Below are 25749 nucleotides of genomic sequence, written 5' to 3'. Positions count from 1 at the left end.
TTTCAATAGGTTACCCAAGCAGTAACGTTGAACAAAATAATTCATTCTGTCAGATAACAAGATCTATTTTGGAACATAATTAGAGCTAATAAAGGTTACTGTGCCTACAAACCAATATTAAACACCCGAATTAATAGGTCCCCGTGCATCTTGAATATGGACTCAAACTTTTAATTAAAATTCCCTAGAAGCACAAAAATGTATTTTAAAAGGACACACAGTTAAATAAACAGAAATTTTGTGGCCACACTATCTTCAGTGTCCATCATCTGGTAATATCCAAGATTGACTGCTGCCATGCATTGCCCATGGGGTTGCCTTTGAAGACTGTGTTAGAAGCTTCAGTTGGTTCAAAATACACTGACAAGGCTGCTGACTAGGACAAATTGTGAGAATATATCTCTCAAGTATTGATGGGATTTCACTAGCTTCTATTCCATTTCAAAGCACAATCCAAAGTGCTGGTGCTTACCTTTAAAGACCTAAAGAGCTTAGGACTCTGATACCTGAAAGAACACTTGACAACGACACCTGACAAGGTGTTCTTTGGTTTTAAAAGACTAAAACAAACAAGATGTCCAAAAAGTAGAATAAGAGAGTTCCCTTAGGCTGAGTGATGGATTGTGTCAGGAGGTGACAAGAGTGTAGACCATAGCTTGGGTTTCCTTCTTTCAACATTCATTCAACGTATGAAGGGTCACAGGTTCCCCTTCCTTAGAATATTTCAAACAAATAGATCATACAAACATATATATCAGTCTTGGTGCATTATACTGCCCTTCGGTGAATGTGTGTGAATGCAGTACCACTAAATAGGCCTTTTATTTTGGAAAGTATTAAGAGGGTCCTTAACTTGCATTCATTAAGCCTCGTTCGCAGTGTTCCGAATGGAGAGCTGTTAACTGGTGAGACTCAAAATTAATAACTGCAGATTAAATAATTGTTTGCACGGTAGGAAAATGACCATAAACGTCTGCCACACTTGCGAAAATGAAACTTCACAGGTCTAGTCAGTAAACACCATTTATCGGAAGCATGCTGGAAATTCATGCGTGAAAATCTGTCTGCATGAAAATATGGGCAGAGGGGGAAGAGGGGGAAATCCAGATTCCTATGAAATATTTCATATTTTTCTAGGTTACTAAGCATTATTATCATGGAGTAACTATCAGAAATATATACACTTTGCATTTGCTTATGCTCTAAGAAAGTAATATAGTCATGACAGCTCCAAACAGTTTCATATAGATGTTAAATAGCATAGGAGACAGAGTTTCAGCACCTTGGACAGCTCCCTTGTGGGACCCCCATAGTCCAAAAGTCATTGAACTCAATCAGGCTTACTCCTGAATGGCGATGCAAAGGATTCTGCTGGCATGTGATTCTATTGCTCAAACACATTTGCCTGCATTTCATTCCGCCCAATCCACTGTTAGTTATCCCATCTTCGTCCCAATTCAGTGGGAAGTGAGATCCATCAACAGAATGTAACAAGTAGTAAATTATTGTTGCTGTTAATAAAATCAGTTAGCGAAAAGTAATACATGATCAGAGACAAAAGAATAATAATTTTTAGTGTGATTCATCTTCTTCCATGCAGGCAGTAGTGTGAATGTCAGGAGACCCCTGCAGAGCTCAGCTGAGCTGTTGAGCTCCCACTTCTGGCTACACACACACCACACCAGCCATTATTCAGAAGGAGAGGCCATGTGTCTCTCAGGTTGTCATCCAGTCATTTCACACCTTATATACAGGCTACTCATGTGTCGGTGGACCACACCACAAGCACCACAGTGGAGGGACCAGCCTTTGTTGCTTACGTTACTCTCTTAAGTGCTGCATACATTCAGGGATCAGCATAGATAAAATGGCTGCATCAAATATTCATCTATTTTTATTTCTGTGCCAAAAATGTGGGGAACAAAACATTTTCTAGCACCTCCATTCTTAATAATGGAGAGTGTTCGTCCGACTCATTTCCTGCCCTTGGTTAGGACTTTCCATCCCCCACAGAGCCAATCACAATGCTGACACAACACGATATACCCAATCAGATTTGTCCTTATGCCACTTCAGGCAAACAAAGTTTATTTAAAGTGAGCTCTTTGGATTGGTCACATGAATGATTTAAAATAATAAAAGCAGGTAACACCCTGTAAATTTCCAACCCTGACCATGAGCAGAAGCCTGCAGGGCAATGGCTGCCCATCTTCTAGGCCTTTGTCAAGCCCTGAACAGGTCCAAGGTAACTTAAGGGCTGCCCAAACCATCTGACTGTAAGAGCATTGTTGGTCACCCCCTGAACTGATGAGACTCATTTGACACAAACCAAGCCTTTAGTCCTGTGGAATGTTCTTCCAGTAGAGATTTCGGCAGGCATATTCTATTTTAACCTTCAGACATCTGCTGAAAACTTTCCCCTGCCCCCAGGTTTATGCAGGCAGTTAAGAAAATATCTGCAATACTTAGATGATAGTTAATTTTTTAGTAGTTTTTAGTGTGTGTGTGTGTATAGATAGATAGATGATAGATAGATAGATTGTAAGCCATTTTGATTTTTTGAATGATACTCCGGCATGCAAGTATTTTCTATAAATAAATATATAAAGGTAAAGGTAAAAGGTAAAGGACCCCTGGATGGTTAAGTCTGGTCAAAGGCAACTATGGGGTGCAGAGCTCATCTCGCTTCAGGACGAGGGAACCAGCGTTTGTCTACAGACAGCTTTCCAGGTCATGTGGCTAGCATGACCAAACCGCTTCTGGCACAACAGGACACTGTGACGAGTGCCAGAGCACACAGAAACACCATGTACCTTCCCACTGCAGCAGTACCTATTTATCTACTTGCACTGGCATGCTTTCGGACTGCTAGGTTGGCAGAAGCTTGGACAGAGCAACGGGAGCTCACCCAGTCACGGGGATTCGAACTACCAACCTTCCGATTGGCAAGCCCAAGGCTTAGTGGTTTAGACCACAGTGCCACCCATGTCCCTTATAAATATATAAGGACAATATAGTCAGCAGAGCAAGTGAGCAGCCCAGAGTTGCAGAACCTTGGACAGATCCAGATCCAGATCCAACCTGCTCAACTGAGCTATGTATGTATTCCTGCTAGGTCTCACTAGGAGTGGAGAAACTTGAAAGGATAGGCGACCTCTGACAGGGGTAGACCTGAACCTTTGTACAACAGCCTGTTTCCTTTGTATTGTCAACACTGCATCCACTTTTGCCTTGCAGCATTTATAACAGAAGTGCAAGCAGACTCAGAGGACCTACTTCTGCAGGACTGAGCTGCAACCCAGACTTTTGGTAACCCTGATCTGTATTGGGTGCTTTCTAACCAAAGCCATCTCTTAGCAGCCATCCCTTGTGTCGCCCTTTTATCAGCAGAGCCAGCCTGCCAGATCTCACGGCCGACAATGGCATGCGTTGGAAGGACAAATCTACACAAAGGGTTATAGATTGTATCATTCAGATTAAACTATTGGAGGAAAGCTTCCGTCAACAAAGTCCCTTAAAGGGGAGTTTGTGAAATGACCTTCCTTCACTCTCAGAAAAAAGTGCTCGAATTTATCCTTTGCATTATAATCAATCCACCCTGTTTGGTGCAATTAACTGAGCACCTTATTTGAATTAGCTTTTTGGACAGGAGCGTGGGGCACAACTCACTGTACAAGCCCCACTGAAATGAATGGGGGACAGTTTTTAAAAGTCATAAGAGCAGTTCCACACATTGCATAGAATGAAGGGACTGGATTTTGGACGGCACGCCTTCAGAACGCTGGTTTTCGAGTGGCTTATTAAATGCTCCCTAAGAGTTTCCAGCATGCCGTGAACTAGCATATCAAGAACATAAGTACATAAGAGGAGCCTGCAGGATCAGGCCAGTGTCTTGTCCAGTATCCTGTTCTCAAAGAGGCCAACCAGGTGCCAGTGGGAAGCTAGACATGAGTGCAACACATCACTCTGCCCACTGGCAATGCTCACAACTGGTATACGGAGACATAACACCTCAGACTTTGCCATCGTGGCTAGTGGCCATTGATAGCCTTGTCTGTCCTGCATTTGTCTAATCCTCTTTTAAAGTTAGTGCAGCATTAGAAATTAGCCAGGCATGCCTTGCGACTGGATGCCAGTCTGGTGACTAGGGAAAGCCAAATGTCACTTAGAGAAGGATCTGAAATATATTCCTTGGTGCCTGAATTTGTTTTATTCTGGATTGTTTACTTTGATGTTTCAGTGGGTTATAAACGTCTTTGAGATTTGTTCTTTAAAATATAAACTGGTATAGAAATGATGATGATAATAATAATAATAAGTTCCACTGGGGAAGCACCTAGACATTTCATTGTGGCAACTGTAACCCAGGTTTAAAGTGCCATTTGGTGATCAGATTATATATCTGAGTTTCTAACACTGAGTTGGTGGCAATCATTGCCTCCTGCCCATACGGACATCAAACTGTGCAGGCAGAGGCTGCAAACTTCAATGATCAGCTAGTTATTAGTGCTTGTAAAGTTATCTACCCACACACACATTTTGCGTTTGCATAAGGCTTTGTGGGTGCCTTTACCTGCCCCCTCCCAATATCACTTTGGATATCCTTGTAATAGAAAGGTGACATGCAACTATTTTAAATGAATGCAAAATAATCCAGTGCATTGCTTACACTGTGTGTGAGTGTCTGTGAGAGAGAATGCAGGTAGTTTTCCTGCTTTTGGCTAGAGCACCTGTTTTCTTTCATTCTGGCAGAAGACAAGCTTCTTGGCATTAATGCAGCCTCTAGCTATTGCCATGTATAAGAATCTCACATATTTTAATCAATGTACTTGGAAGCTTAGCCATGCCTTAGTGAATAGGATCACTAACTGTATAATTACAATAATGATCAGTACTTAAGTGGATTAGCACCAGTCTGTTATTGGTAGCAGCATGGAAGACTGAAAACATCATTTGGAAGCAGTTGGGGCGTTGATTGTGCCAGAGGGATCTTTTTGCCTGTTGCCCCTTGGCAAAGAGGTGGGGAAGCAACCCATAAAGAAAAAGAAGTAGGTTAAATGGACGACACAATAGGTTTATTGCTTCTTTTGCATTCCCAGAAGCTTGTGGATAAGGAATTCATTGCAATGTTGTTGGTATCATTAATTAACACGGTTACAGCTATGGCGTTGAGCAGAAGCTCTCGTCATTTATATGCCCGGAATTATCCATTAAGCATTTTGTGGACTATAATCATGAATGTTTATGTATGATGTAAATATGTAAATATGGCACCGAGAGATGGACTGAACCAAAATCTGATGTTTCTAAATACATTCCTTTGTCCTGACCCTGACTGGCAGGTAGCAGCAGCTATGGTATAGCAAGAAAGGGAATATAGGGGAATATTGCTCCAGGTGGTGGTTGCTGTTTTTTAAGCAGCAGGTATGACATCATCTGCTTTATTGCTAAGGTATTTGACAGACCCTCCTTGCACTTAGGCAAGTGACAGAGGTGGAAAGGAGACTGTTGTGTTTTCCAATAGTTTGAGATGAGCCCAAGGAAAGTCAGAGAATACAGTAATAATCAAGCATAGACTGCATACTTTCCCCCCTTTTCTTTGATGAGGTTACTACATCATGCTAGCACTTTACATGGCAAGACTTCTTTACCAGATTTGCTTTTCTTCCTTTCTTCTTTTGTTGAAATATTTCTATTTAATTACTTAAATAAGATACAGTGGTACCTCGGGTTACAGATGCTTCAGGTTACAGACGCTTCAGGTTACAGACTCCGCTAACCCAGAAATAGTACCTCGGGTTAAGAACTTTGCTTCAGGATGAGAACAGAAATTGTGTGGTGATGGCGCAGTGGCAGCGGGAGGCCCCATTAGCTAAAGTGGTACCTCAGGTTAAGACCAGTTTCAGGTTAAGAACGGACCTCCAGAAGGAATTAAGTTCTTAACCCGAGGTACCACTGTATAACAGAATGGAAAAAAATACGGTTAATGCCCTTTGTATACACTTGGACAATAATTCACAAATTGCTAAATTAACATTCCTAAATTAATGGGAGTTAGAGTTTGCATTTCAGTTGACTAAGATCTCTTGTGAAAGCTCAATGTGCTCAATTTTATTCTACAGTATAAAAGTCTATTCTATGACTGCCAGCTGCTTTTGCTTTGATCCCAATGAACTGGGCATTATGCTGTACACTGCTGCTTTAGCAGGGGGTATGTATTTATAAAGCAACACAACTGCCTGCATTTTTTGACTCTCCATGATGCGCTCCTGCACTGCATATCTGCCGTTACATCAGGGGTGGTGAACCGAATCTGGCCAGCATACTTGATGCTCAGCTACCTCATCTCCTGAAGGTCATATGGGTGGGGCACAGCTTGAGCCACACCTGCAGAGGAAAGTCCTTTGCACCACCAGCATCAATTCAGTTGGTGCTTATGGGTAGCCCCACTTTGCTGCAAGTGAATATCCCAATGGGCTTCCTGTAAGGAAGTAGGGAACTCTGTAGAGTAGCCAATCCCAGTGGGTTTCCTGTAAATGCTGATTGGCTGTAGTAGTGAATATCTGAGAACTGAGCAAATATGGGTAGCCTGGCAGAGGCATAGGAAGTCAAGCCCAGTTCACCAAGCATAGGGGCCATCAGCAGAGAGGAAAGGCTATAGAAGAAGAAGAGTTTGGACTTGATAACCCGCTTTATCACTATCCAAAGGAGTCTCAAATCGGCTAACAATCTCCTTTCCCTTCCTCCCCCACAACAAACACTCTGTGAGGTGAGTGGGGCTGAGAGACTTCAGAGAAGTGTGACTGGCCCAAGGTCACCCAGCAGCTGCATGTGGAGGAGCGGGGAAGCGAACCCGGTTCACCAGATTACGAGTCCACTGCTCTTAACCACTACACCACACTGGGAATGATAGCAAGACCCTGGATGGGACTTTGCTAAAGAAGGTAAATCCAGGGTGGGTATGTCCACCTCCCAAAATAATGAAAAGGGTACAAGAACCATCTTTAGGCTGGAACCTGACCACTCAAGGGTGGTGCCTGGAGCACTGTAGCTTACAATTACAACAATGAGATCCTTGGATACACTGTGAGATGAAGCACTTGAAGAGACTGTGTTTGATTGATTCTCCATTCACTGAGGGCTGGTTTCTGGTTGTATGCACCCCCTGTTAGAAAGAAAATAGGCCGCTTAATCAGGAGGTCTCTTCTCGCCAGCTGCCGTTGCAGGCACCCTCCAAAGGGAGACGAGCAAAATCCAAAAGACAATACAAAGTAAGTGCTGTTTTCCTGCTAAGCTAATCAGTTCTGTCTGAGGATGAAGGGATGTGTGCCAGCTGAAAATCAATGCCCTAAATCAACTTGGTGCGCGCCAGAGCACCGCCAAAGTGTCAGCTGCTAACAAGGGAATAAAGGAAACTGTTATTGGATACTTAGGACTCTTTTGTAAGTGCATGTGTAAAATAACATATTTAATTTAATGCAAAGTTATAAAGCTAATTGGGCTTTATGGGCATTTCATCAGGGAAGCCAAGAGCAAGTTGCCTCCTCCCTCCCTTCCAACAACTGTTTAATCCTTCCTGGATTGCAGATCGTCCTTTTCAGGCATTTGTCTGTAACTTACAAGCACAATTTTTGGCGGCTTTTCCTTCTGTGACGGAGGCTTTGGGGAGGGGAAGTTCTTCCCCTCTGCAGCCTGTGGCTTCATAGGAACATAGGAAGCTGTCTTGGTGGTCCATTTAGCTCACCACTGTCCTCATGATGGGCAAAGGATCTCCAGGGTTTCAGGCAGGGGATCCCTGGGATTGACCCAGAGACCTTCTTTGTGTAAGGCAGATGCTCCACCACTGAGCTTACTGCCCCTAGCATGCCATTCTTCTCCCTGCCTGTCCAATTCCCCACATTTCCTTCTCCTCTCAGACAGGACTCCATCTGGTCTGCTCCACTTGACCTCTTACCTCTCAACCTCTCAGGTCGCAACCTTCATTTCTTAAGCCCCACAACCCCCACATGACCTTTGCAGTCTCCTGTTCTCCTTGGCTGCGTTCACACCATACACTTAAAGCACAGGCAGCACTGTGGTCTAAACCACTGAGCCTCTTAGGCTTGCCGATCAGAAGGTTGGCGGTTCGAATCCGCGCAACGGGGTGAGCTCCCATTGCTCTGTCCCAGCTCCTGCCAACCTAGCAGTTCGAAAGCACACCAGTGCAAGTAGATAAATAGGAAGGTAAACGGCGTTTCCGTGCGCTCTGGCTTCCATCACAGTGTTCCATTGCACCAGAAGCGGTTTAGTCATGCTGGCCCCATGACCCGGAAAGCTGTCTGTGGACAAACGCCGGCTCCCTCGGCCTGAAAGCAAGATGAGCGCTGCAAGCCCATCGTCGCCTTTGACTGGACTTAACCATCATGGGGTCCTTTACCTTTTACATTTTGAATGCACCTTGCAAGAGTTTTGGGCATAGCTGTCAACTTTTCCCTTTTCTTGTGAGGAATCCTATTCGGAATAAGGGAATTTCCCTTTAAAAAAGGGAAATTTTTAAAATTTCTGCTGAATTGCAACTCATTACCAAACTTAAAACCATGGAGAGACCTGGTCTGAACAAAGACATTGGATTCTTATCTCATTATACACGACAAAGCCATTTTTCACCTTCTCACCCCTTGCTTTTTCCTGTAAGACCTACTGCAGTCGTTAAGAGTCGTCAACAGGCTCATCACAGCTATCTGCCAATCACCCATTCCCACCACCCTTCTGAGTAATACCCCTCCCCACCTTCTCACTATATAGAAGGATCTGGCAACTTCTGTTTCAGTGTATCTGAAGAAGTGTGTATGCACACGAAAGCTCATACCAAGAACTAACTTAGTTGGTCTTTAAGGTGCTACTGGAAGGAATTTTTTTTGTTTTGCCTTTAAAAAAGGGAAACGTTGGCAGCTATGGTTTTGGGGGCTGTAGTGTACCCCCTCACCAAACTGCAGTTCCCAGAACCCTTAACAAACTGCAGCTCCTGGGATTCTTTATGGGGGGAGCCATGTGTTTTAAATGTGCTTTAAATGGTTGGTGTGTACGCAGAACTAGATGCTGTTTCTTCCATTTCCCCTTTCCCTTGGCCTGTCTGCCCAGCATGCTCCTGCTAGGATCTGAGCAGTTCAATGGGGTCAGAGCTCCCTCCCATTATATCGGAATTGGTTTTAGATGTTGTAATTGTTTTTATCTCTTGTGTGTTTGCCATCCTTGGCTCCTTTAGGAGAAGGAGGGGGGTAGGATAGAAATTTAAATAATAATAGAAGTCAGGGTCATACAGTGATGCTGATTGGCAGGAGATTCCAAACAGACCAAAAAGAAAAGAAAAAAGGAGCATTTATTCATGCAATTAATATATGGAATTCACACCCAAAATGTGGGGGTGGCCGCTGACTGCTTTAAGGAGGATTAGTCTCTTTCCAGATGGGGGCTTAATATTACAAATGGGCCCTTCAGATATCATAAACATTGTCAACAGCTTTGAAAACAAACAAACATCTGGTTTTCTGTGGGAAGCGAAAATCCAGATTAAATTGAGGGTGTGGGGATTTGGGCTGCCAGTTTAATGCCAACGGTGCCAGAATAAACCCTTGTCTGGAAGCACCACCAACTGATAGAAAAGAAGTCAAGGTTTTCTAGGCATGACCACTCAGAGAGAGTCCTGCTTGCTTCCAGCTCAATTCTACCCAGACTAGATCAAGTTAGGTTGCAGTCACACAGCAGTTTATTCAGTTTCCCTGATGTCTCCCTAATTGTTAATTTTCGCATTATATTCGGACCTTCACACGCAGTAAAAAGCCACTTCCATAAAGTTAACAGAATTAAGTGTGTATTTAGCACTCATTTCCATGTTATTTGATTCGAGGAAAAAATCAATTTGCAACCTTCTTAACAGGGAAAATCATGGGAGCAAAGTGGCAAAATTCGAGGTAGCTTTCCCACTGTTTCTGTGGAGAAATCATGGGGGAACATAAACAGGCGTGTGTGGAAAGGGTGAGGGACTAGTGGCATTGTTCAATGATGTTCATTGTTGTGTCACACTGGTGTTAACAAAATTTTGTGTGACATGCTGGCATATCGGTCCAAAAGCTTTAGTTCCAAGGCCAACAGGTACTGCAGTGAGAACGGGACATTAGAAAACAGGACAAAAGCGCTAACATTTTAACTAGGAAAACTACACACAGTATTCCCCATGTCTTGATGCACTTTCAGTCATGTCCATTAATGTCAGTGAGTCTACTCTGCAATCCAGCTCTATGCTTTTGAGTTCTAGCTTCCTGGAGCCACAGCAGGAGAGGGCTATTACCTTAAAGTCCTGCTTGTGGACATCCGATGGGCACTTGGTTGGCCAATGAGGGGAAGAGGATGGGATGGAGCTTTGTTTTGATCCAGCAGGGCTCTTCTTTGGTCCTTATCTATGGACAGCAGGAAGCACAGCAAAGCTGGTTTGTCCTTCTCATGTAGATCATCTCTATGATCTTTGGACCACAGAGATTCCTGCAGAACTTGAGTTTCAGCAACAGGATAGCTCCTTTACGTAGCAACATCATTTCTCCTTTTGCGTGCCTAACTTTTGCATCCTCCTTTTGTGGGTGGGTGGGTGGGTGTGGGTTTGTTCTTTCCAATGGAAAGATGGGGGGAATTAAAAAAGGAATCCCAAGCTCTCTCTGGTTGCAATAAGTCTACTTCAGTCTATCACCAGAGGCTGCTAGCAACATCAGATTAGCCTGATTTCCCATCTTTCAAAAGCGTTGCTTTTTTATTATTATGTTTTACTGCATGGTGTGAGGTTTCTTTATAAAACTGCCCACAAGCAAGCCATCCGGTTATCGTCGCTTATTTACACCCATCCCAAATCACCCGCAAAGCGTTGCCAGCCTTGCAATGGCTAACTCTGACAGACAGTGTTTCAGAGAAGAGCTGTTATAAAAAAAAAAAGTTTAGAAAGCAGCGTAAGTGCCAGCAGCTCAGAAAATAAGCTAAAACTCATCTCCAGAAAGTGATTGGACTGTGTTAACATTCAAGGGGGATGTTGACAGCATAATGGAAAAGGACCGAGATGACACAACCCCCAGTATTATCACTGATGGGAGTCGCATGTCATGTGTTGTTCCTCCCCCTCAGTGCCAGCCTTCTTCCCAGGGTGTGCTGAGTGGCACAAATCTTCAGCCATCTGAACGAACAAGAGAAAGAAAATACCTGCAACAGAGGACTAAGGCTAGGGCTTCCTCGGCATGGGTTCAGAAGTTGAGGGCATGCCTCTCCTCCCCCCGTCGCTGTCTTCACTGCCACCCTAACTAACCTTTGGTTGGGCATAGCAGTCTTGAGCCATGGACGGTAGCAGCTGGACCCAGGTCCCTTAAAGGTCTGCCCTGCCACTTTGGTGGCTTGGTGAAGGAGGATGGCTTGCTGCAGCGCCACCAAGGTGGATGGCCAGATGGGGTTACTACAGCACTCTAAGCAGGGTGTTGGGTCCCTGATCCTATAAAGAAAAAAGAGAAGTCTAAACAGTGGTCCCAGTGCAAGTAACTAGCTCATACAGAAGTCTTTCTATGCAGTTGTGGGCCATGGGGAAATGTTCACCTGTGGCTTCCATGCAGCTGAGAGATGCCTGGCTCCCTCCACAGCCAACTCTCCCTTCTAACAGCCCCCAGCCATGGTGACGGCCACTGTCTGTTCCCCCCCTTTCCCCAGAAGCCCCAGCAGTGCAACCATCTCAGCCTTCCCAAAGAAGGCTGTCAAAGCAGTGTCAACAGAGGCACTCTCCATGGTTGTCTCTCTGCATGGTGCCTCACACGGAGGAGGGATCCTACATCATGATGGTGGATCCTTCCTCAGAGTGAGGTGCTGGGGGCACAGATGGACTTGGAGAACATCAGATGATGGAGTGCCAAAGGTGCTTTGCTGCGGTAAACTGAACTTTTCTCACTCTCTTTGTTGCTCCACAGCCTCAGCTACCAGGCACACCCTTTGGCATAAGTAGGATGGGATGGCTTAAACCAGGAATAGGCAAACTCCGGCCCTCCAGATGTTTGGGACTACAACTCCCATCATCCCTAGCTAACAGGACCAGTGGTCAGGGATGATGTGAATTGTAGTCCCAAACATCTGGAGGGCCGGAGTTTGCCTATGCCTGGCTTAAACAATGGGCAAGTATGGCCCACCCATGAGGCAAGGTGAGGCAAGCGCCTCAGGTGGCAGGATTCACAGGGGCAGCAGATCTGTTGCTGACACTGCACTCCCCCCCCTTCTCAGTTTAGAGCTTTATTTCCCCTCTTATTCCTGATGTAGGTCTTCACTCACCCCTTCTTCCCTGGCCAGGAGGAGGAGCCATTTTGTGGTTCACCTCAGAGGCCAAAATGTCTTGGGCCAGCCCTGGTTGATAGGGCAGTGGGCTTGTAGGTGGCAAGCAGCAGGTGACTGTGATCTGCCACCTCTCCTGATATGCTGCTGAGAGGTTCGCTCCAGCTCATGGGAGGGTAACCCTGCACTGAGATCAGCAAGCAAAACTTTTTGTGGGTGTCAAGGAATATCACCTGACCTGCTCTGGCTCATCAGTGCAAGGAGATGTGCTTGATTGACATAGCCAGTTCTTATGTAGTTTGACATGAGCTAAATCCCCACCTGGCACCCCTCAGATCCCACGGGGGGCGGGGAGACTCAGTCCTGTGAACTGGCTATCCGTACAGAAGCAAGATTGAATTCAGTACAAGATTGAATTCAGTTCCATATCACTCCTGCTCCTCAAGGGCCAGTTTCCCCACATGCCCATTTCTAGTATTAACAGGTAAAGTCAAGCCATTGTTGCCCTGCCCTCGCCCCTCTTAAATAGATTAGCATGCCACCGCAATCACCTCCTTTTAAGAATGCACCAGCAAAGCCATTTAACATTTTGCCCTTTTAAGAGAATCCAGAAGTAGAATGAGCAGCAAAAGATCAACTCATGGCATAAAGCAGAGGCCAGGAGAGGATTAGGGTTAAATATGCATTATTGCAAAAGTACAAGAGAAGAAGGTCATACCTCCCCCAGTCTGTAGTAGATACAGGATTAAACAGAGAGCCTTTAATCACTAATCACTTACTGTACCTTTCAGAGGCAGTACATAAAAGACAAACAGCAATGAGTCAGCTCTTGCTGCACAGCCTACAAATCAGCGGGAAGCTCAACAACAGCCGCCAGAGAGATGGAGCTTAGGATATCACTTTTGACTAGCCAAGGCCATCAAAGCCCCTTGATTTCTGGGGCAGAGGCAGGTGAGGAGATTGTGAGAAGGTCCAAAATGTTGTGGCAACAACCGCAGTCCCTGCCACATGCATACAATACAACCACAGTCCCTGCCTCGTGCATACAATAAGAACTCTGCTGTATATCACAGAGGATTTGATTGCCCATAAGCAAGGAGTGACTAACTCAATGGCCTGTAGGTCATCTGTTGCCTAGACCAATGGACTGGATGTCTCAAGCTATTCACTTGAGACTCATCTTGGTTTTGGGCAGCCAGTTCTAGGGAACCCCAACTATTGGCCATGTTGGCTGGACCTGATGGGACTTGGGAGTCCAACATCTGGAGGGCCACGGGTTCTGCACCCTATCTTAGGCTCAGATTTCACTTGATGTTTGCCATGGCATCAGCATCTGTATGGATAGTTTACAGCCCAGCCATAACATCCACCCTTCTGTCTGCTTCTGGATTCAACACAAGTTCCTGCTTCCTCTGACCTTCAGAGCCCTCCTCCCTTGTTTTCTTTCCAGTCTTCTGTCCCAAGACATCCCCACCCATGACCTTCACACCTCCTGCTTCTTACTCTCAGCCATTTGAAGGTCTCCTGTTTCCTCAAAAGGCTCTGCCTTTTACTCCCTTAGTGCCAACCCCAGCAAAAAAAAAAAAACAGTCAAGCCAAACTTTCGGTATTTTGAAAAGTTTGTGTTTAAGGTCATTAAGGTGTGTGACATATTTTACTTGCACTGCTGTTTAAACTGTGATGGAAGTCAGCTTTTCAGTGCACGAACAACAACAAAAAAGATCAATATTACATTGTTAATCTGGTGTTTAGCTAGCCGTGTATGCTGCTTTCAGGACAAAGCCAATACAATACAGATTCTATTCATTAGAACACAAGTAGGCTTCTCTGGTAAGGTTCAAGTTATTATAAAGGCCCTCTGAGCCAGAGTTCAACCACCCCTGGAGGACTATAAGTTCCCTACCCCGATTTGAAAATACGATACTGCTTTATATCATGTGCAATGCTGAGCTCTCAGTGGCCCGCTGAATTTATACATAAAATCTGTTTTAGCAGCAGTTTCCACAAATGAATGCAAATGGGTGTTTGACTAGACATCTCTTGCTAGCAGCATATCATAACAATCCACTCTAAACCATCTTAAAGACGTACAACCATTTACAAAATGAGGAATGTTTCATTGTGAAATATTCAGTTTTTATTACTTCCAGTAAATAGCAAAATAAGGGGTATGTGTATTATATATCTAAAACCCAAGCATGTGAGATGGATTTTCAGTAAGTGAGGCAGTATGTGTGTGTTGCTCTCCATTAGATTCCACAGAAATCAATCTGAAATCTGGTTTGGGCAACTAAAATTGGATCTAAAACTATTTAATTTGGTTTCAAGAGTGTTTTCCTCCCTTCTGCCGCTGAGCCGGAGGACACGAAGAGATAAAATACCTTGAGTTATTATCACTTTATGGGCACCTCCATCTCTGAGAGTGAGGATTACGCCATATGATGTGGTTTGGCTTGGGCTGTATTGGCAGTCAACAAATAACATGTTTTCTCCTAAGTCTTTTAACGCACGGATCCTCCTTTTACTTTGGCACTTTCAAAAAATATACTTTGGGGGATGAGCCATGGCTTATAGACTAAATCGGTGCAGGAATTTATGCAATAGAAATGTTAAAAGGGGAGAGGGCGGAGGTCCCACCATCAGCCAGCCTTTTTAATTAATGATTGTCGGCTTCTTTAAGAATCGGTCCTTAAGATTGGCTTTGGGTCCCCTGTACTACGTCCCACTGCTGATAGAGGCCTTGCAAGTGGGAATAAGAGACAAAGCCAGGGGCAGCCAAAGGGATAAAGGTGGAACTGGGTTGTGTGGATGTGCTGGCAAGAATGCTGAATAGGTTTTGCTGGTTCCTGTTTAGGGAAGCGCTTAATGTTTAACAGACCACTGTATTTGAATACTTAGTTGGAAGCTGCCCAGAGTGGCTGGGGAAACCCAGCCAGATGGGTGGGGTATAAATATATTATTATTATTATTATTATTATTATTATTATTATTATTATTACAGTCATACCTCGGGTTACAGATGCTTCGGGTTGCACAATTTCGGGTTGCGCACCATGCCAAACTTGGAAGTACCGGAATGGGTTACTTCTGGGTTTCAGCGCATGTGCAGAAGCACTAAATCGTGCTTTGCGCATGTGCAGAAGTGCTGAATCACAACCCGCACGTGCACAGATGCGGCACTGTGGGTTGTGAACTCTGTGGGTTGTGCATATGCTTCCCGCACGGATCACGTTCTCAACCCGAGCATCCACTGTGGTGTTGTTGTTGTTGTTGTTGTCGTCGTCATCCCTGGACCTCGCTGCTGCCCTGCATAACCCCAAGTAAACAGGAGTGATGCTACAGTTGGGAGGTTGAGACCACAGCCCCCCCCCCCAGCTGTTTCTGGCAAAGCCTTTTCTGTTGTGCTACCAAAACTGCAATATCCTTCCTAGGGAGATTCTGGTAGGATCCTCCTATTCTTGCCTACAGATGAGTGCTCATCACCCATCTGTTGCAGCAGCATGTGACTGTTCTTGTCCAACTTTTAACGGTTCCACTGCTGCCATTGGTGAGTTTGCTATTCTGTAAGTCTATTGTGTATTGAACGACAGGTTTTTAAAGCAGGTTCTTAGCCACTTTGGATATGTAGAAAAGCAGGATGGCTGAGAGATAAGGCTCCTCATTCAGTAACCTGGAATCCTGCAAGATTTGCAAAATGGTAGGATGTCTCCCCTCCCCCCACCGATACCCTTGTTTAAAACAATCCCACTTTAAAAAAAAAAAAATCACCAATGTGCAAAGTAGCTTAGAGGAATCAATTAGAATAAAATGATAATGGAAGCAATTCAGTAAAACATCATTAATGCTGATGTGGCAAGCGACCAGTGACCATCTGTCTAATCCTTGCTACATAGTCAGAAAACGTTTTAAAACACAATTATTAATAGTCCTCATTAACGTCCATGCAACAAAGAGCATGCCACATGAGGATTTATGAGGATTTGGGCAAGAAAATGATGAAATTTCCATTGATTTCCTCGAATCAGGGGTCAATTAACAATATTGCTAAGCTGCTGCCTTCCAGATGTTTTGGACTACAACTCCCATCATCCCTACGATCCTCCTCTCAAATGCAGGAGCTCTGTGCAGGAGCATTGCTATGTCCAGGCAGCCCTAATATGTGAGCCTTGGAGGCTGTCAAGATCTACCAGCAGCAGGGGCAAAGCTAGCCTGTGAGGCCTAACAACCAACCACATGTGATTTAGCTATGATTCCTGCATTGTAGCCAGTTGGACTACATGGCCCTTGAAGTCCCATCAAAATCTCTGTTATTTCCAACATGTGGAGACATCATCTGTACTCCCTCTCCGCCACATGGGAAAATTAAATTAGTTACATGAGCACATGAGCCAGAGAGGAAGAAGTCTAGGGGGGCAGAATTATAGGAAATACCAAACATAGCTGGAGGAGTAGATGAAAGGAGGAGCTTGGGCAGAATAGAGGAAATGGGGGATAAATGAAGGAAATTATCCAGCAAGCAAGATAAACGTCACTGTCAGGAACAGAAAGGTCAAGAGCTTGGCTCTTCTGCTACTCTTTCTGAGCATGGGAAGCTGTTTGCGACAGTAATGAAGCACAAAAAGGAACATAAATATTGCAGAAAGGGCTGTTTAAGCTTCGTTGCGATGTGCTTAAGAGACTGGATTTTATTACAAGCAAGAATGCCTGGAAACTGCCATCGTCAGGTTAAACTGCATGGTGTGTGAATGGAAATGGGTGCTTCTCCTTTGTGGCTCATGAACATGTTACTGTATGAAATGGATTAAGGGGCCTGACTTTTGATGAACACAGACACAGCAAATATATACACTCACTGAACCAAGATATATTTTTATTCTGGCCCTTATGAGGAATTGACAGATCTGTCCATTTTGGCTCTCTCCATTTCTCATTTTTTCCACCCTTGATCTTTCCTCCTCTCTCTCGTTGTTCTCCACAGAGCCCATAATTTGTCTGCACTGAGTCCACAGGGCAATTTTTCTTCCCTCAGATCCCTCGCTCAAAGGCACCCTCCCTCCACAAATCTTCCGCAAATATTTTCATTCGCCCACTTCTCCCAGATGCAGTGAATCTTCCATTTGTAAACCGTTGGGATCAAATACTAAACAATCACTTTTGTCGTCTTTTATTGACCTAGCCGCAGCCTTGCCTAAACTGGGAGTACATTTTTTTACATGAGACAAAAATTAATCTTCTGGTTTCGATCTCACGGCTGTTTCAAAAGTAGAGATGGAGGCGTTGCAAGCAGCAGCTGTGAGGATTTAAGGGAGGTTGTGATGCCTCAGCACGTAATCTGATGGGGGCAAGGGGGAGGGGGAGGGTTGCATAGGTGCAAAGTTCTTCAACTTTGTTCAGTTTCACTGGATGTCTGATTCCATCGCAGTTAGCATTCTGACTGCGTTCTCCATTTTTAAAGACTGGGCACTGGGCACGGGGTTAGCTGCTTGGCTGTTGGCCTGACCTTCCTTATCAGTCAATTTAGAGGATAGTCAAAGGAACAAGGTGTAATTCCAAGTGGAGCAAGATCACAAGGGGGGGTGGGGAAGGTTAGGGATAAGTGAATCTCTCACGTTCTCTCTGGTTCTCGTTTCACTTTTTAAGTTCAGTTTTCCACATTTCCACATCAAATTGTGGATTTTTTAAAAAAAGTTCCTCATGAAAATTCAGCAGGATTTAGTGCAAATTTCCTCCTACTATACATATTATGTGCAATTTTTTGCTAATATATGCATCTCTGTGCACAATTTACCACTGGAAGTGCATTTCTTGGCTGGAGAACTACACGGTGAAATTTAGAGCCGTGCAAATTTCGATGTGTTACTGTGTTTTCACTATGCTTCACTTCATATATGGTTTTGGGAAAGTGTGAATTGAATAGGTTTGCCTATGAACGCGAACTGAGTTGAATTTCTTCCCCATCCCTAGTCGAGGGCAATGTGGGGCAGAGAATGACCCACAAAAAGCAGGCCTAGGCAGATATTTCCTTGCCCAGGCATTAGGAGTGGGACCCCACTCACTAGCTCCCAACCCCAACCTATGCCAGTTTAGTAGAAGTTCTGAAAGGGACTTCTATGCATACATAAGGCCAGGAACCCCAATCACATAGGGGGTCTGTTGCACATGCAAAGGTGAGAGCTGGGCTAGCAGACATGGTCTAGCTCCCACTTCAGTGAATGTGGTCAGGGGGTGGGGGTGCCGTAAGGCTATAGAGTGTCCTCACTTATTTTGTTTCTTGAACTACCCTGATTCACAGTTCTGGTTTTCATGGAAAGCACAAACATGGTTTTACCACTTCAGTGTGATGACAAAACTATGGTTTTCCTCCAGCAAGTGTCAGGGCAGGGAAAGTAATTCTAGAACAGGCTTCCTCTATGTTTTTGGCCTACAACTCCCATGATCCCTAGCTAGCAGGACCAGTGGTCAGGGATGATGGGAATTGTAGTCTCAAAACATCTGGAGGGTCAAAGTTGAGGAAGCCTGTTGTAGAGCATGAGCAGAGGACGGAATAATGTGTGAGCTTTAGGCTCCTTCCAGGCTGTATAGCACCAAACCATGGCCTACCATTACATCTAAACAGAGGCACAGAGGAAGTTTTTCTTTCTTTACAAATGATACTTGGCTGCAAACATGGGCTCTATTCAAGTGTTACAGCCGTCACATGGTGATAACTGCATGTGGGGAGAGCAGGGAAATACTAGCTCAACCCCATGCAACTTGGAACCCTGGATAACCATGGTTTAAAACCATAAAGGGAGCCTGTTGCAGACTTTCAACCTCCAATGGCAATGCAACAGGGGAATCAGGACTCCATGATCCCAGCCACGCTCTCTCCACATTGCATGGCTTTTTCAACAGAGCTAAGAAAGGAAGGGATTTTGGTGCACATGGGAGAAGAAGGGAGTCAGACAAAAGCCCGAGGCTCTTTCCAGGCTTGTTCTCTTAGTGCCAAGCATGGCTTGGCATTACGACAGAACTGAGCTGCTGACTTTGTAAGGTGCATGGGCATAACGCCTTGCTGCATGCTAGGGAGACTTTCCTTCAGCTTTGTTCTCTCCATGGAAAAGGATTACTGCATTGCTTAAACTAATATATGAATGAAGACTCCTACAGTCTCAAGCAAGCACTTTCTATTGAAGTACAAATATGGGTAATTCTTAACATGCAGAGTATGCTGCACTAGGGTCTTGTGCTAATGGGATTATTAGCATCCACCCAGTGGAAGGAAGGAATTGGGGCATAAGGTGGTGGAAGCAATCTATAAAGGGACACAGAGGTGAGCTGATTGATCCAACAGCAAATCCTAACAGGTTTCATCTGGGGAGCTCTGCACATATAAAGGTCCTGTCTAAAACAGAGAAAAATCAAAAGAGAAGTTTACACTTGGAGAAATGCAGAAGTCCCACGGTGTCTAGCCACGGGCAGTTATTCTTTACAGTACCAATGGCACTTCAAATTATACATATAATAAAAATGTAAGATTGTTGTCATGCCGCAGTTTGCTTGTTCACAGTTGGCACTGTGAACTACAATGTGGTGGGTGGGTCTGTTGCTTGCAGAAGAACAGCTAGAACAGGCTGCAGCAGACCACCTGTTCAACTGGTTCCCCTCCCTGCCAGCCCCAGAGCCTTTGACCCTGGAATCCAGATCCTCAGGCTGGTCAGCAACATTACCCTTCACCTTCCTCCTCCCTGGCCAGCTTGAAGATCTTCTGCCGCCACCATTGATTAGAATGATAAGTTAGCCCAGGAGGAGCATGGGGAAGAGGAAGACAGCCAAAAACATTGGCTAGCTAGCCTGGTAGTCTGCTGCTGTTGTTGCTGCTGCTGCTGCTGCAACCAGTTAAGATGAAAAGTCAACCTGAGTAAGGTGGCAGAAGATCCCCAAGCCACTGCTTTTGGCCCCCTTCTCACATTGTTCCTTCTGCTGGGCAGATTCTTCTTCCTACTTGGCTGCAATGACAGCAATGAGGTAGCGAACGGGAAGGTCTAAGCTGGGGAGGTTAGAAAGTTTTATGGCAGTGGAGAGTGGCAAGTGATGTTAGCGGGAGCCCAGCCCCCAGTTACGCTTAAGCAGAAAATGAAGGGTTCCTGGCCTCTTAAGAGCTTACCATCCAAACGTAGCATTTGGTGAAGACAGCAGTGCAAGTGATCTATGGTTTGGGAGGTCAAGGTAGAAAGGGGAAAGGGGGGTGGACAAGAGCAGCAAGGGATCAGAGCACAGCATGTTGGAACTAGGTTGACACACATTTCACACGTATGTACTCTCCCCCCCCCCCTCCTCTCGTTACAGAAAAAGTAAGCATTTTGTCAACTTTCATCGCACCCTTCAAGTATTTAAGTCCTGGTGCAGCAAATATGGAAGACGAAGACAATTTAAGTAAGCAGTTTCTCTTCTTCATATTGAGGTGAATAGTAGAGCCAATAGGAAGTTCTGTATCATATGTGTATGTGGCTGAGTACAGATTTTTAAAAAACAAAACGCATTTTGGGTAATGTGTGTCATCTAAGAGCCCATCCAAACTACCATTTCAGCCAAGGAGAAAATCAGGACAGAGAATATCAAAGTGACATTGTCCTGGTATTGTGTGGTCCTCGTGTATCCCTGGTTGCATGGGGCACCCAATAACAAGGGATTGTGGTTCTTCATCCTCTTTCCCTATTGGGTTCTGACCTATGGCATCCTGGCATGTTGTCTTTTGGATTCATCACATAGTGCTTGTTTACAGAAAGCTTTGCAACTGGGAATCTGACACCTTTCAGTAAACAGATGAATAAGAATTGATACCTCTATATCTGGCGATAGATAATACCTAAAAGATTCTTCTTATGGTTATCATGAAACATTTTATCATAAGAGGCTATTCATGATAAAGTTAGAAATTATTGAGGATGATGGGTATGCATAAATTTATACTCATGGGAAGTGTATATATTATATACAGTATTATGTTTGTTTTATAAATTGTATTATATTTATATTTTGTGTGTGCTTATCTCTCTCTGTGTGTAATGATTATTATTTAGAGCATTTGTACCCGTGGTTTTTTTCCCCTGCCATAAAGACTCCTGGAGTGGCTTACATGCAGTCAATTACAGTCCCAGCCCGAAGGCTTACTATCTAAGAAAACATGGCACACAAGGGAAAGGGAGGGAAGAGGAAGAAATCCAAGTCAGGCGCCCATTCTTAAACAATTGTTCTTCTAATGCCAGCTGGCAGAGTTCAGAGGTAGGAGGTCCCTGATGGAGCCGGTCTTAGAATCATAGAATCATAGAGTTGGAATAGACCACAAGGGCCATCGAGTCCAACCCCCTGCCAAGCAGGAAACACCATCAGAGCACTCCTGACATATGGCTGTCAAGCCTCTGCTTAAAGACCTCCAAAGAAGGAGACTCCACCACACTCCTTGGCAGCAAATTCCACTGTCGAACAGCTCTTACTGTCAGGAAGTTCTTCCTAATGTTTAGGTGGAATCTTCTTTCTTGTAGTTTGGATCCATTGCTCCGTGTCCGCTTCTCTGGAGCAGCAGAAAACAACCTTTCTCCCTCCTCTATGTGACATCCTTTTATATATTTGAACATGGCTATCATATCACCCCTTAACCTCCTCTTCTCCAGGCTAAACATGCCCAGCTCCATTAGCCGTTCCTCATAAGGCATCGTTTCCAGGCCTTTGACCATTTTGGTTGCCCTCCTTTGGGCACGTTCCAGTTTGTCAGTGTACTTCTTGAACTGTGGTGCCCAGAACTGGACACAGTACTCCAGGTGAGGTCTGACCAGAGCAGAATACAGTGGCACTATTACTTCCCTTGATCTAGATGCTATACTCCTATTGATGCAGCCCAGAATTGCATTGGCTTTTTTAGCTGCCGCGTCACACTGTTGGCTCATGTCAAGTTTGTGGTCAACCAAGACTCCTAGATCCTTTTCACATGTACTGCTCTCAAGCCAGGTGTCACCCATCTTGTATTTGTGCCTCTGGTCTTCCAGGAAAGCTGATTGAATGAGCCCTGTTTCCCATCTCCCACTAATGCGGTCTAATGGAACACATGGATGTGTGTGTATGGAGAGAGAGAGAGAGAGAGAGAGAGAGAGAGAGAGAGAGAGAGAAGATAGAACACCTACAGTTATTCAAATGACATTTTGGGCAACTGCACAGGCCTGTTGGCATAAAAGAAAAGTCTTCAAGAGATGACACCAAATACCCAACTCCTAGTGGAGGCCAGTTGGGCCTCTGTAACAAGAGAGACAACCAACAAAGAAAGAAAAGAGAATTGGCAATTGATTTATACACTGTACTTGTCCTGCCACATTCACTGTCACCAGCGGTGTTGACACACGAGCCCATCCTGTTTGGAAGTCTGTGCACATTCTCTTGCTCAAGCCATTCCATTAGCAAAACAAGTGCACTGCTAAGGGGCTAACTTAGAGCTGTAGTGAATTCCTCCTATTAAGTTTCTCTGAGAGACAGGAAATCCAAGACCCAATGCAAAAGAACCAGGACCCCCTGAGGCACCCGCTAGTGATGTCCCCAGTGGAGAAGAGGATAGACAAAACAATTCCCTGTCTGTTCTCCGGCACCTGTTTTAATGCATCCAGAACATTGTCGTGCACTCTGCCAGTGATTGCTGGAATATGAGGCTAAGATAAGTCACATTAGATAGAAAGAAAAACTGAATAATGAAGAGAAAGTGGAACCAGGTGGGGAGTGTGTGTGGCATATTATCATATTCACCAGCCCAGACATTAATTTGTAAGTGTCATCTTACCTTTTTGTTGTAACATGTTGGTGGATTTGGGGGAAGAGGGAGGACGTGCTCCGATCAAACGATGCACTTCTGTTTATTTCAGCATCAGCTGCCAGATGGCTCTTTTTACCAGCTGGAAACTATGAAGGGCTGTCCCCTTAGAAATTATGGGTGAATAAATTTGTCCCTGTGATGTTAGTAATCCCTTTTTCTATTCTGAAGCCTCACACACAAATCCAAGACTCTGTATGCCTAAGGCTGCAACTAACTACACCTTTCCTGGCCAACACTTCCTTCATTATGCAGAGCAGCAACAGGGTGCTCTGATGTGTGCAGGAGAGAGCTTTGTGACTTTCTTATTTGCCCCTCTCATTTCCCTCGGAAGCTCACCTGCTCTGCTATCCAGTCTCCTGGGTCTGAAAAAGTGGCAGGTATGAAAGAACCTGTCAGCTGGCTTATCACAAACAGAAGCTGGTAGCTAGCTGGGATGCTGGAGTTTGCCCCATTGTCCAGGGGAGCTGGAGGCTCTGGTCTTTCCTGGTTCTCAAGCATGCTTCCTCCGCTTCCTCCTGGGACAGGTAGCCTCATGAGGCTAGCTCATCATTTCATGAGCAGCTCTGCAGTTTCTAGCTCCTTCCCACTTCTGCTTTTGTGGGGGTGATGAACAGGTTTTGGGATCCAGTCAAGAGCCCAGGCAACTGGCCTGCAGGATTCTGGTGCTGCAGTTGGCAAGCTGAAGGATCTTCAGGACCAGTAAATTTCTCAGGGTTGGTGGTGATGCTGGTGGTGGTGGGGTCTCAGGTACTTTCACCCTCTGATCAAAGTTCATTGACTTTGGGAACAAAGTGCCCAACAAAAGCGTCCTGACACCCAACAGCTTTTCTCCAAAGAGTTCCCAACCCATGTTTGCAGCCCTATTTATCAATTGCTGATGAATAGCTGGAACTGAATCTGAGAACATGTCTTTGCCACTTGTCATAGATGGTGGTTTGCCAGGGGCTTGTTAAACTTGATACCGTTGTCTTGACTGGGCAATGGTGGGCAGGAGGAACAATGACAGGTGGATATTCCCATTGCCATAAATATGTTCATCTTTGTTATCACAAACTCATGTAGGCCTGCCAGGTGGACAGATATATAGGTTGAAAGATGCTTGCATGTGGGCATCTGTGTTCACTCAGTTTATGAGTTCATATTTAGCGTCCTGGAATCAGGACCTGAGATCTGCATTTATTCAACTGATCCCCAGCAAAAGCTTTTTAAAAAAAAATAAAAATAAAGAAGTCTCATCAGACCCAGCTGCATCTCTGGTAATATGATATAGCTGCTGGGTTGCAGCCCAGTCCTGTCGTGATCATGAGCTTCCAAAGATTGCCTTTCCAGTGAAATTCGTTCTTTCCAACAGTATGTCAAAAAGTGATGGAGGTGAAACCTTTTCCCCTCTGTCCTCAACGTGATGCAGATGGGCAGCAAATAGCCTGCTCTGTGCGAGAAGGGCAAAGAGAAAGAGAGAGCTATTGGCAAGCTGGCAGCATGAAATGAAGGGTTTCTATATTCGCCTTTTTGAATCCACAGGCAGCAATCTGACAAAGCCAGTCTGCATTATGAGTGCAGTGAACCTAAATGATTACAGATACTTTCATGGGTGCCCTAAAAGAAGTGTCTGTGGCCCAGGTTTCAGCCTGATAATGATGCGTGAATAGCAGCTGTTTAAGCCGAACAGCCAACACCGCAGCTCAGTGCTTCACTATAATACTTCTGAGAGCAAAAGCTGTAGGGCAGGTACTGGCAAAAAAAACCCCGCCCCCAGCTCCCCCAATGGACTTCTTTGGGACACAGGGAAATTTTGCAAGGACATTTTCACAAGGGAAATACTAAGGATGTCTCTCTTTTTATGCCAGGCCTTCAGGGTGTCATTTCGATTCATGCAACTTGCAGATATACCTTTGAGATCTTCCTTCCGATCCATGCAGCTCCTTCCACTAGATTTCCAAATGCAGGAAATTCACATGCCACCCTTTAACGTGAAAATGTCCTTTTCAGAGCATCTAGCATGAGGCTGGGGTTTTGTCTCCTTTCATCAACTAAGACACGCATACAGATATTGTGCCAGTGCTGACTGGTGGTCAGAAAGTAGGTGGAGTAAGAGCCAACAACCAGCAGAAGCAACTCTGGTGGCAGTACTGAGACTAAGGAGAAGGGGTCTGACAGGCAGTGTCACCCTCTGGACTGGTTCTAAGTAAGTTGGCAGGCAGGTTGGGGTTGGCTGAGAGCAAAAGGAAGTTGGTGGGGCAGTACCCCATTCCCCTAATTGACTAGACCCACCTATTGTGCACTCCTGCCAACCTAGCAGTTCGAAAGCACAAAGTGCAAGTAGATAAATAGGTACCGCTCTGGCGGGAAGGTAAACGGCGTTTCCGTGCGCTGCTCTGGTTCGCCAGAAGCAGCTTAGTCATGCTGGCCACATGACCTGGAAGCTGTCTGCGGACAAACGCCGGCTCCCTTGGCCAATAAAGCGAGATGAGCGCGCAACCCCAGAGTCGGTCACGACTGGACCTAATGGTCAGGGGTCCCTTTACCTTTACCTGTTGTGCAGTTTCTTCAAGATTAATATTTGCTTTTCCAGCAGGAATGGTTTTGCA

General features: G+C 44.9%; 1 protein-coding gene across 3 annotated transcripts in view; it reads left to right on the top strand.

Annotated features, from left to right (window-relative positions):
• Positions 1-25749, top strand: part of ADARB2 (adenosine deaminase RNA specific B2 (inactive)) — a 362541-nt gene that overhangs the window by 225068 nt on the left and 111724 nt on the right. For 2 of the 3 annotated variants that reach the window (XM_028750756.2, XM_028750754.2), the window contains one exon: positions 20653-20739. The exons of the other annotated variant lie outside the window; for it this stretch is intronic. In XM_028750756.2, coding sequence (XP_028606589.1) covers positions 20653-20739 — 87 coding nt within the window. The remainder of the gene's footprint in view (positions 1-20652; positions 20740-25749) is intronic. 3 annotated transcript variants of the gene reach the window in all.

The sequence above is a fragment of the Podarcis muralis genome, chromosome 12 (genome assembly GCF_964188315.1).
Source record: "Podarcis muralis chromosome 12, rPodMur119.hap1.1, whole genome shotgun sequence".
Taxonomy (NCBI): domain Eukaryota; kingdom Metazoa; phylum Chordata; class Lepidosauria; order Squamata; family Lacertidae; genus Podarcis; species Podarcis muralis.
Note: the sequence above shows the minus strand (reverse complement) of the source record. Positions and strands in the feature narration are given on the sequence as shown.